Source organism: Hippoglossus stenolepis, chromosome 19, assembly GCF_022539355.2.
Source record: "Hippoglossus stenolepis isolate QCI-W04-F060 chromosome 19, HSTE1.2, whole genome shotgun sequence".
NCBI classification, from domain to species: domain Eukaryota; kingdom Metazoa; phylum Chordata; class Actinopteri; order Pleuronectiformes; family Pleuronectidae; genus Hippoglossus; species Hippoglossus stenolepis.
In genome coordinates, this window is record NC_061501.1 from 12,386,164 (window position 1) to 12,398,130 (window position 11,967).

General features: G+C 48.0%; 2 protein-coding genes across 2 annotated transcripts; both read left to right on the forward strand.

Annotated features, from left to right (window-relative positions):
* Positions 1-609: 609 nt before the first annotated feature.
* On the forward strand, positions 610-6,737 carry usp12a (ubiquitin specific peptidase 12a). The gene is made up of 9 exons (XM_035142511.2): positions 610-778; positions 1,869-1,949; positions 2,512-2,725; positions 2,921-3,156; positions 3,497-3,573; positions 4,196-4,279; positions 4,374-4,571; positions 5,628-5,706; positions 5,822-6,737. The coding sequence occupies exons 1-9, from the start codon at positions 731-733 to the stop codon at positions 5,921-5,923; spliced, it is 1,119 nt and encodes a 372-aa protein (XP_034998402.1). The 5' UTR covers positions 610-730; the 3' UTR covers positions 5,924-6,737.
* A 473-nt stretch (positions 6,738-7,210) lies between these two features.
* gpr12 (G protein-coupled receptor 12) lies at positions 7,211-10,148 on the forward strand. The gene is made up of 2 exons (XM_035141881.2): positions 7,211-7,757; positions 8,633-10,148. The coding sequence occupies exon 2, from the start codon at positions 8,645-8,647 to the stop codon at positions 9,671-9,673; it is 1,029 nt and encodes a 342-aa protein (XP_034997772.1). The 5' UTR covers positions 7,211-7,757; positions 8,633-8,644; the 3' UTR covers positions 9,674-10,148.
* Positions 10,149-11,967: the final 1,819 nt, after the last annotated feature.

Below are 11,967 nucleotides of genomic sequence, written 5' to 3' on the forward strand. Positions count from 1 at the left end.
ATCATATGTTAGGGAGACATTTAGGCAAATATAATAAACCAACAACATCAATTAAAAACATAAATAATAATAATAATACTTAAAATAACACTTAGGATTTACTTTCTTTGCTTTGTCCCAGTGCATTTTCTTAATAGTCCAGTGTGTAAGATTTAGGTGAAAGGGATCTATTGGCAGAAATTGAATACTAAATAGTCGTTTTCATTATTGTGTGATCATCTAAATTGTACCTTTTATGTTTAAATCAGAAGCAGGTCCTCTCTATGGAAGCAGCCATGTTTTTTATAGTAGCCCAGACTGAAGAAACTTTTGAGTTTTTATGACAACTGAAAGATTCCACTGGTTCTCTTTCATGTTTGGGAGTGGTATTCAGCTGCAATATGCCACTTCACCACTAGATGCCACTAAACTCTACACACTGAACCTTTAAGGGACGAACAAAAATAATTGAAAGGTGGAATCTCCTCATTTAATGGAGCCAAAGTCATATTTCACCCCATGAGGAGGAAGATGTTGCACATGTCAGAATTGGAAAGATTGAGATTGTCCAAATAAATTACGAACAAGGGTCGCGATGACGCTTGTGCGTGGACGAAGCTAAGCCGGAAGTAAGTGGCAGTGAACGCTCTCGTTTTGTTCCTCGGGCTGTCGGACTGTGCCTGCTCTCACGCGCCGAGCCAGCCCAGTCTTGTCAGCGCGCAGCGGTGTGGAGGAAGATGGCGCGAGCCGAATGGAAATCCTAATGACAGTCTCCAAATTTGCCTCTTTTTGTACCATGGTGAGTGCACGGCAGCTTCACACCGACACCACTCACACCGCAGGCCGACCGGGGCGCCGCGTCCGTGCCGTTAATAGGGCCCTTGAGCCGCGGAATCGTCAACGAAAGCAGTTGATTCGCGGCGGCGGTGCTAGCACAGCGGGTTTTCCGTCCACGGCAAAGCAAAGCACGCAGCCGCCCACCGTCCCTCTCTCGCTAACAGCAGCCCACTCGCTTCCCCTGCGTGGTTTTCTCACCGCTAGCTTGCCGAGTTAGTCGCTCGGGTTATTCATCGCAGTTTCCTTTTAAGCTCAATGACAGCGCACCTGCCGCTGGGGTTCGCTGCTAACTAGCTAGCCGTGAATGTAGCCGAAGCTAAAAAACCAGCGTTACAGCCTCGGCAACAACTGGAACACAGCTGGATGATGGATGGTGGCTCCCGGTCGATTAATCTGCAGCGTGTGTAGAGAGAGAGAGAGAGAGAGAGGCCAATTTAGCGCGTGGGCCTCGGACGATCCACCAGATATTATTAACGCAGGGCAATGACGACATGGTTTAACATTAGCTACGCAGTTGTGGATCCGCTCCATGTCCGTGTCCGCTCTCTGCACAGTTTGTTGCTGTCTGCACATCCCGTCAACACTCACCGGGGGGGGAGACAGATCTGCGTTTCAACAGCCTCACTGATCTGCACCACATCCAGAAAAACATCCGCATCGTGATCTTTTCTACTGGGACTCGAGCTTTTTCTGTGCATTTAAAATAAATCTTTGCTGGGATGCGAGCCAGCTGCGGCCAGTGGCAGCTCAACTTCACTGTCAGCTCAACTTCACTGTCAGCTGAACCTAATGCATGTTCGCTTTGAGCTGTAAAAGCCCAGAATGGAGTTAGTTTGAGGAAACGCTTTCGTCTCGGAAGCTTCAAGCACCCATTAGTTTTTTTGTGTTATCTCAGCAACACGTGACCTTGAAAATCTCGAGCTGCTGCCAATCTGATTTTACACTTCACTTGTATAAATACCATTGTCCTGTTCAACGTAATGGCTGAACTTACAGTGTGTATTGATTTAATGAATATAATGTATGTTTTGTTTGTCTCTGTGTATTTACAGGGCGCCAATGCCTCTGCACTGGAGAAAGAGATTGGATCTGAGCAGTTTCCGGTCAACGAGCACTACTTCGGCCTGGTCAATGTAAGCAAATGATACTCTGTGCATATCCAGTGTCTTGTTGTATACAGCTCCACCAAAAATGTTTGAAGAAGAGAAAATCTGCACAGCTAAAGCTCCAGTTAAAGGATTTATTTGTGCCGGTGACGTTCCGAGCACAAGGCTCTTCCTCAGACTTCTGATAAAGAACAGATTTGCCATCTTAAATTCCCACAAACCATTTTGAACAAACCATATGATGTATTAGCAAAACAGAATTTCATAGTTTATATCAATATAAATAAACATAGAAAAATAGTGTACAAAATATAACCTCGCACGGAGAATTCATGTCGCATCAATAGTTGTAACTGGTTCAGGCCATAAAAAACTTTCAGAGGCCTCTCTGTGCACTTATATGGGAAAATAGGGAGAGTCAATAAAACCATAGATCAACATTCAGCCGGATGTATAGAGAAATATCCGTAGAAATCCAGAGTAGTCAACAAATGACGAACAGGACTCATGATGGAGGAAGGAAAATCTCAGGAACTCATTTCCATTGTGTCATACTTTAATTCTACTTTGTTCCACATTTTAATTATAGTTTGGAAACACCTGCTACTGCAACTCGGTGCTGCAGGCGCTGTACTTCTGCCGGCCGTTTCGGGAAAAGATTTTGGCGTACCGCAGCCAGCCACGGCGGAAGGAGAACCTGCTCACCTGCCTGGCTGACCTTTTCCACAGTATTGCCAACCAGAAGAGGAAAGTGGGCGTCATACCGCCCAAGAAGTTCATCACACGACTACGCAAGGAGAATGGTGAGGGGGAACGGATAAACTCAGGAAGATTAGTGTCAATTCATCACCCAAACAGCCGATTTAAAAATCTTTACTCGCTTGTTTCTCCTCGTTGGTTGAGAGTTTGTAGAGAACATGATGGCCTGAAGTACCTGCTGAATGCGTAAATCAGCTGAATTAACTAAAGTCTCTCTCCAAATGTATTTTCTCCTTCAGAGTTGTTTGACAACTACATGCAGCAGGATGCCCACGAATTCCTGAACTACTTACTCAACACCATTGCTGACCTGCTGCAAGAGGAGAGGAAGCAGGACAAGACCAATGGCCGCCTAGCCAATGGCACATTGGATTCCCAGAACAACAACAGCAATGCCACGCCCGCTCCCACTTGGGTACACGAGATCTTCCAAGGCACTCTGACCAATGAGACACGCTGCCTCACCTGCGAAACGGTAGGATGCCTCACCGCTATTCTACATCTCAACTTTGAGTCAGATTACATCAAACATCTTCTAATGTATGACACCATTGCCTTGTTTAAAGTTTTTACTCACGTTGAACCATCCTGCTGCAAATGTCAGTGATAAGTAAACTTACACGGATGATGATTGTTGGCACAAGGTTGTGTTTGAGCTATAAATTATGTCAGTGTGTGCTTGTTTGCAGTATTTTGAGTAAACACAATGGAACGGCACACAGCAGAGTTTTTAATGCCATATGGCCACAGCTTGTAGTTTCATGTTTTTCTCGTGTTTGGTTTTGGTTAATTCTGATGTTGTCTTTTCTTTCCAGATAAGCAGCAAAGATGAGGACTTTCTGGACCTTTCAGTGGATGTAGAACAGAATACCTCCATCACACACTGCCTCAGGTACAACAGCCAAACAGGCAGACCTACCGCAGAGTTTGTACTGCTGTTGATTGACAGAAAGTTAATCTGCAACTGTATGAAAAGGCTAATTTCAAGCTAAAATGTAAAACATACTGGTTCCTGCAACTCATCCGTGAGGGAAGGAGCAGCTTTCTCTTCTTACATTATAGTAAACTGAGTTTCTTTGGGTTTTGGACAGTTGGTCTGACAAAAGAAATAAAACACTGTATCATATGTTTTTAAGACTAAACACTTACCAATAATCAACTAAATATTAGCATCACAGCACCAATCAATGGGAATTTACACATTTTTAACCTACATAGATTTTGGCTGAATTTAACCACATAGTTGTAAAGTTTAATTCTTTTTCATGTATTTTGTTTGATATTGGACCCATGCCAGATGCTGTTGGCTTAAAGCCGCTGCCTTCATCAGTAACAATCTATTTGAGTGAAATGTTTCATAAAACCCTTTTTGCATCACTAATAAAGAACATGAGGTGAAATTACTCTCTGCTCGGTCCTTCAACAGCCTGCATAAGGAGAATTCACTGTTTTTGAAATTGCAACATTAATTTGTAGATGTGAACTGACCAGTTTTTCTCTTTATTGGTCTTCAGAGGTTTCAGTAACACAGAGACACTGTGCAGTGAGTACAAATACTACTGTGAAGAATGTAGAAGCAAGCAGGAAGCACACAAGAGGTCAGTGACCAGGTTCAGTCTCTGTGTATGAACTTCAGTTGTTCTTTCAGTATATTCAGATCCGGTGTGTGATGCTGTAATTTGTGATTTTTAGGATGCGTGTTAAGAAGCTGCCGATGATCCTGGCTCTGCACCTGAAGCGGTTTAAGTACATGGAGCAGCTGCAGCGCTACACCAAGCTGTCCTATCGCGTTGTCTTCCCCCTGGAGCTCCGCCTCTTCAACACGTCCGGGGACGCCACCAATCCCGAGAGGCTCTATGACCTGGTGGCCGTGGTGGTGCATTGTGGGAGGTGTGTAGGTCATCACGCAGGGAGACCCAGAGAAATCATTGTTCAAATGATAAAATGCAGTCGAACCGTTCGGCAGCAGAACAAAGGAATAATTTGCAATAGATTCTAAATCACACCTCACAGCAGAAAACACGACCCTCATCATCCGGCCAGGTATGAGCCAGAGGGAGTGGGCGTTAGTGAAAGCACCACTGATAGTCCTTGAGTGATACAAGAATTTTATTTATCTACTTCAACCGACAATAATTAACACAGACATATTACAGGGCATGATCGAGTATACTCAAACCAAAATACTGAATTTATCCCACTCCAAGATCACAATACACAATATTATACTTTTCAATAATTAGTATTAAAGTCAAACTGCTCCAGTAGTAATATGTTAAAAGTCTGAGAAATGCCTCACCGTTATTATCCCCTTCTTTTCTTGATGTTATATATTTTCATATTATGTGTGTCCTGGTTGAAAAGTAGTTTATGCTGCTGACAAAGTAACCACATCGGGCCTGAGTCAGGCCAGCGATCTGTTGCATCTCATTCCCATTTCCTCTCTTCTCTTCCTGTTTGAATTTGCTGAATCATGACAAATAACAAGCCCAAATTCCCCCAAATAACTTTCACAAAAAGGCTTCTTAGTAAAGGGAATCTATTAAAATTAGTTTTGTTGGAGTTACACAATGTCACCAAACTTCACATAAAAAAGTATTAACAATGCAAGCTGTTTTAGTTTCCTCACTAAAACAGATGTTTGTGGGAGAACCATTAGGTTTCACATCAGTGTAATTATACTCATATTTAATGGGTATGGTGTTATGTTGTCAGTTTGCAGTATTTTAGTCTTCACAGTATCTGTAGTGATACAACCATTCTAATGACGTCATGATCTTTCTGATCAGAACTTTCCATTCAATAATATGTGACCGTAACACACTCGCATGATCCTGAGAAGGAATCTAATCACTTAAAACAAGTGAGGGTGGGTCATGGATGTGTTGGACCTTTATGGCTAAATTTGACCCCATAGAGTTAATACTCTGTTTTATTTCTTTTCAGTGGTCCGAACAGGGGTCACTACATTGCAATTGTGAAAAGTCACGACTTCTGGTTGCTGTTTGATGATGATATTGTAGAGGTGAGTGCGTTTTTCTTTTTTTGTCATACTTTGATTTAGACTCTACAAGCACGTGTCTGATTGTGTAATACTGATTAAATCTAACTGCTTCATGTCACCATTTATGTTCTGGTAGAAAATCGACGCCCAGGCCATAGAAGAATTCTACGGTCTCACTTCTGAAATCTCCAAGAACTCTGAGTCGGGCTACATCCTCTTTTACCAGTCCAGAGACTAAATGTGGACATCGAGCGTTTCACCACGGAAACCAGGAGGAATGCTCGGTTCCCTCTTCGCGCGGCACAGCGGACCATAAACGCACCACAGCAGCCCGTACGGTGTCATAACTGCTCGCACAGCTGTAATCCATACCTGTGCTTTTTTCAGCACTCTGCGCCGCAGCTCAGCCGTGGAAGTTCTGCCTCTGTACCAGCTGTCCCTCCTGACCCCCCGTGTTCCTCCTCTCCCATCATACCCTTCACTTTGGCTGGACGCTGCTGCTGCTGCTGCCGCTGCCGCTGCTGCTGCTGCAGAGACAATGAGACGATAATGAATGAAAACTGTCCAGATTGTTTTTAAAAAAGGAGACGTTGAATGAGGGTTGTACAGATGTTGGTTGGTATGAGTGGCGTATTAGTTTTTGCCTTGGGTGTGGGGTTGAATGGGTATTTAATAATTCATATGATGTAATATTGGCCTTGTCTTCACCCCCACACACTCTTCTTGTGCACTGGGATTTACTGCGAGTGGATCATGCTTTTGATCGTGGAGGGAAAGGAGGACATGTGGGGGGGTGAGTGTCCCACTTGCGGAGAACGAGGGGTTGTGTATTTCTACAGTGTACAGAATGGTATTTGTATAAATATTAAAAGAAGATAATATTATCATTGGAACATGTTAGACCTTGAGAAGATGTATTAACACTATGGTGCACTTTTGATACCGTTTTGTAGGTGTTGCCGAGTTTAACGTGAGGGTTTGCTTAAAGAGGCCTGTTGTGAAGCGATCATTTTCTGTTTTAAAGAAAAAGAAATAAAGGCGGTAAGATTGAAGCTGGCTGTGATCTCCTCTGTTCCTCAGGTGCGCACTGATGACTCATACCAGCTTAGCGTATGAGCGCCCCCTAGTGTCAACCTACCTGCTCCTACTGCAACAGGAGCTATTTATAATCCATTCACCCTCAAAAGGTGGATAAAGCACACAAAGGTGTCTGCTCAGTGTGGTCAGATATGCGCACATCAGTAACTCACCCACTGACTGAGCTGAGGTGTGTTTGCAGGCGGCGCCGCAAGGATGGAGAGATGAGACAGAGAAGATGGAGGACAGGGGAGAAGGAGGGAGGGATGGGAGGATGGTGACACACATCAGGGCTGCTGTTAATAGAACAGACGGGACCAGAATAGCAGGGCGTCGCAGGGGGGGGGAGCGGGTCCCTGTGAAACTGGAGCCAGGCTCCTCAAAAAGAAAGAAAGAAGTGAAACTCACAGAGCTCTGCAGACTGAGTGCATCCTGCAGGAGACACTGAATAAACTTTATTATTGAATGTTGCCGCACGCAGGTCTGCTCGTGCCTCGGCTGGGAAACAGTCTGCAGGTGCGTAAAAACCAGTCTGTGCATCCTGGAGCCAGCAGGTATCAGACATTTTGCTCTTTTTTTAAATGGAGTTCAGCCGGTCTCTGAGAGTCTGGCTCATTTGGGACTCCTCATCACCACCCCCTCCTCCTCCTCCTCCTCTCCCATCCACACGCACACCTCTTGCCCTGCACAGCCGCAGTCCACGGCGATGTGCCGTTAACGGCTGAGCCGCCCCGCGCTCCTTTCTTTTTTACTCCTCCTCCTCTTCCTTCTAATTCGTCTTCTTCTTCTCCTTCCACCATCCCTGCTTTCAGGCAGAGAGGACCAGCATCCCACCACCACCCCTCCCCTCCTGCCTCTCCTCCTCCTCCTCCTCCCCGGGCTGCTGCTGCTGTCTCTGTCCACCGGCGCTGCAACCATCCTCATCACTAACATGGAGACACCAGGCTGCTGTCGCGCTTCCATCTAGACGGAAGGTCTCCGCTCGCAGAATCAAGGTAGGCTGGGTGGAGGTGGAGGTGGCTGAGCATCCTTTGCATGCATGAAGGGAACATTGCACCCTGTTATTTTTCTTTTTTCCCTCTCCTGCACCCTTTCTCTCTGACGTGCAACAGCAGCCTCTGTGTTTTTTCCTCCGGTGCGAGGTGCACCATATGGCCACCAGTGTGAGGTGCATGCATGGCGTTACAGACGGAGGCTGTGAATCCGTGACGGGCGCGGTATCTGCCGCTGTTGCTCTCTGACAGCTTCGGGAATTGTTGCTCTTTGGGAAATGTGGCCTGAAATGATGCTGCAGAGCCTGCACCGTTTTTCTACCCCCCCTCCTCGTGCATATACATTAATAAACAGCTCTTCACGTGTGGTCTAACCTATGTAGGCTGCAGGCAATAGCCCCAGATGAAGATGCATAATGGTAATTGCGTGGAACCGATGCACATTCACATGCCATTGCTGTTCAGAGTGTTATTATTTAAAGCCATTGGACACAGAGTGATATTTTTAGTGTAGGTCAAGGTTTTAATTCCGAGTTATAAAAGTGCAGCACTAAGGTTTGTGTTTGTTTCCCTGCATAATGTGTGTTCACAGGCCCACACACCAGACTGAGAATATAACCTTGGCCATTTTTTGTGTTGTGGAATGAGTAACACAGGTGTCTAGCCACGAACACATCCAGTGTCGTGCACAGACGTGGAGAAGAGCGGCCTCTCGCTGTTTTTGTTTTCAGTGCATTTAAGTGTAAGAGCTAAAAATACAAACCAAAAGAAAAACACACACACGCACATAATTATTATAAATGGCTTTCTGATTTTGTGTGAAGCTCCACATTTTGGACGATCACTTCAAAGCCTCACTCTTTCTCTGTCATTTTCAGACGGGGGGCACAATGAGTGAAGAGCCACCGGTCACTCCCAGCTGGCTGACCCCTGACCCCACAGCATGGGCCAGCGGAGGCGGGGGGCCGATGGATAACAGTACCATCCTGGGGTCGTTTCCACCAGAGGACTCCCTCTCGCCCAGCCAGCTGCCCCTGCTGGTCAACCCCTGGGACATTGTGCTGTGCTCGTCAGGGACCCTCATAGCCTGTGAGAACGCCCTGGTGGTGCTGGTGATCTGGCAGAACCCGGCACTCAGAGCCCCCATGTTCCTGCTGATTGGCAGCTTGGCGCTGGCCGACCTGCTGGCCGGCCTGGGCCTGGTGCTCCACTTCACCTGTGCCTACCTGCTTCGCTCTGACTCTGCCCAGCTGCTGACCGTAGGCCTGGTGGTGGCCTCCTTCTCGGCCTCCGTCTTCAGCCTGCTGGCCATCACGATTGACCGCTACCTGTCGCTGTACTATGCCCTCACCTACAACTCGGAGCGGACGGCGGCCTTCACCTACACCATGCTGGTGCTGCTGTGGGGCCTCTCCCTGTGTCTGGGCCTGCTGCCGGTCACAGGGGTCAACTGCCTGGCGGAGGAGGCTACGTGCAGCGTGGTGCGGCCGCTGACGAAGAACAACATCGCCGTGCTCTCCGTCTCCTTCCTGCTGCTTTTCGGCCTCATGCTGCAGCTGTACATCCAGATCTGCAAGATTGTGATGCGCCACGCTCATCAGATCGCCCTCCAGCACCACTTCCTGGCCGCCACACCCCACTACGTCACAACACGGAAGGGCGTGTCGACGCTGGCCATCATCCTGGGCACGTTCGCCGCCTGCTGGATGCCGTTCACTGTCTACTCCCTCATCGCTGACTACACCTACCCTCCACTCTACACCTATGCCACGCTGGTGCCTGCCACCTACAACTCCGTCATCAACCCGGTCATCTACGCCTTCAGGAACCAGGAGATCCAGAAGGCACTGTGGCTGGTGTGCTGTGGCTGTGTGCCCGCCAGTGTGGCCCATCGTGCAAGGACCCCCAGTGACGTCTGACGAAGCAGACCCAGGTGGGAAGAGAGAGGCGCCCTGGGTCAGCTCTGCTCCTCACTGGGTCTGTCCAGTGTCACAGAGGGCAGCATCAGGGGAGGAGGCCCAGGGCAGTGGCTCCGGCTCCTGCTGGAGGTGTCACTGGCTGAGGCAGGTTGCTCACTGACCCACAGCCCGCCTGGATGGATGGATGGATGGAGTTTCTCTTTCCTTTCTTACAATCACCATAGGGCAACGTATCTCACTGTCTTCCCCCTGTAGGCCTGCATCCCGGCCCCTCCCTTCCGGCCCGTGCCACGCCCTTCCTCTGTTCTGCAGAGCGCGCTGAGTGCATCACATGTTCCATCCATAGGATGTGCATACAGTTAACAGCACCAGACCTCTGGCTGACACGTGCTGTTCTTCACATGGGGGCAGGGAGGGGCGGGTTTATTATTAGTTGGCGCCCCTGTGCGTGCGTAAAAGCGCACGGGAGATGAACAAAGCCGCGAGAGGGAGGGAGGGAGCTGAGAGGAGACGACACGCAGGCATCTCCACCGTGAGGCCCGTCTGTCTGGAGCAGCATCCCGGCTCTGTGCTGCTGCTGCTGCACTCTGGACGTGCGTCGAAAGCCAAACAGCGGCGGAGAGCTAAAAATAGAGGCGCTCTCTCTCTGATCCGCGCCCCGCGTCCTCCACAGACGCCGAGAAAGAAACCGACCCGCCTCTCCTCCTCCTCCCCCTTTCTCCCATTTCCCCCCTCTCTGGATTGTACGCGTATGTATTTTTTGTTTAGCTGCAGCTCTCGCGTCTGGGAGGATCAAGACAAAGCCCCAGGAGACCCCCACCACCATTAACCCCCTCTCCTCCATTTCTTATGAGTATAGAGGCCTGTTGGGTTATGTAACCACCTCTTATCCCTCCTCCTTCACCTTCTGAATTGAAATTATCTCTTATATTTGAATGGATTTAGCTATAAATCCATTTAAATAGATGGATATTAACCTGAAAGCAAATTTTAAATGATAACACAAATTTCAAATTCAATGCCCCTAAAGCATCGACATGACATTGATGAAATGAAAAGCTCACGTGGCATAAATCTGAATAAAATTTCATTTACTTGGTCTCATGCCATCCTCCACGCTCCACCTCAGTCTACTTTGCATGCAACACAGATTTCCCCCTTTTCCTGCTGACTCCAGTGTGGCGGGTCACACAAGCCACTGGAGGTCACGTGTCACCACGACCCCAATAATTTACTAACATTGATCCCACAGACAGATTTGCAGTGTTTGCAAATCTGTCCCCCCACATTCATTCTCCACCCATGTCAGCAATAACTCGCCCATCGTGAATGGTTGTTGTTTTTTTTTAGATGTGAAGCAATACTCAGACAGCAATAACATCCACCATGACTTCTTTACACCACGAAGGCCGCTCGGGTGGGGAGGACCAGGCTCCAGTGATTCTTCGGCAATACATCTTCAAACAGGGGAGGGGGGGTCGGGGGGTGATGTGAAGAATCACGCCCAACACAAAAAGTGGACGAGATCAAACAGCTCATTAGTCTCAGTGACACCACTGCCTCATTCATTGTCCCCCCAGAATCAGGCTGTGATCATTTGTCCCACTGGGATGGATTTTATTGTGTGGTTGTTGTTTTTGTTGCCTCTGTCGTCCAGAGTGTCACAACCTAAAGCCTCAGTGTGTCGCCTGGGACTGTGTTGTCGTGCATATGGGATGGGCTGCATGGCCTCTGGGTGTGTGTGTGTGTGTCTGTGTGTGTGTGTGTGTGATCCAGCAGCTCAGCAGACTATGATCTGTCTCCTTGTGTCTTGTGTTTGTTGGGTGTGTGGTGGTGGTGGAGGTGGGGGGGGTCTGAAGAATACAAATTCCCATTAACCCCCCTCCTCCCTCTCCCTGACCTCGGAGGATAACGCTGCCAGTCTTCCTGTCCATTCTGAGAGAAGTGGCCTCGTTTGTGTGTGTGTGTGTGTGTGTGTGTGTGTGTGGTGTGTGTGTGTGTGTGTGTGTGTGTGTGTGTGTGTGTGTGTGTGTGTGTGTGTGTGTGTGTGTGTGTGTGTGTGTGTGTGTGTGTGTGTGTGTCTGTGTGTGTGTGTGTGTCTGTGTCTGTGTCTGGAGCTTCTTTCTTGTCTTATTTTGGGACAGAGATGGGACTTGGGACTTGGATGTGGACGCTCCAGTTCTTCAAGCCAAAGTGAAAAAGGGGCCGGGACCCAGTTTTCTCCCTTCCTCTGTTTCACCGATATCCTACCCTACTTTAAATAATCAATCCTGTCTGGTGGAGGCAGGTGTCCG

What these genes read in the sequence shown, in the direction of transcription:
- usp12a (XM_035142511.2), top strand. Translation starts at nt 731, where the DNA reads ATGGAAATCCTAATGACAGTCTCCAAATTTGCCTCTTTTTGTACCATG. An exon ending in ACTACTTCGGCCTGGTCAAT is followed by an intron (nt 1,950 to 2,511) that starts GTAAGCAAATGA and finishes TTTTAATTATAG; the next exon opens with TTTGGAAACACCTGCTACTG. An exon ending in TCCATCACACACTGCCTCAG is followed by an intron (nt 3,574 to 4,195) that starts GTACAACAGCCA and finishes ATTGGTCTTCAG; the next exon opens with AGGTTTCAGTAACACAGAGA.
- gpr12 (XM_035141881.2), top strand. Translation starts at nt 8,645, where the DNA reads ATGAGTGAAGAGCCACCGGTCACTCCCAGCTGGCTGACCCCTGACCCC.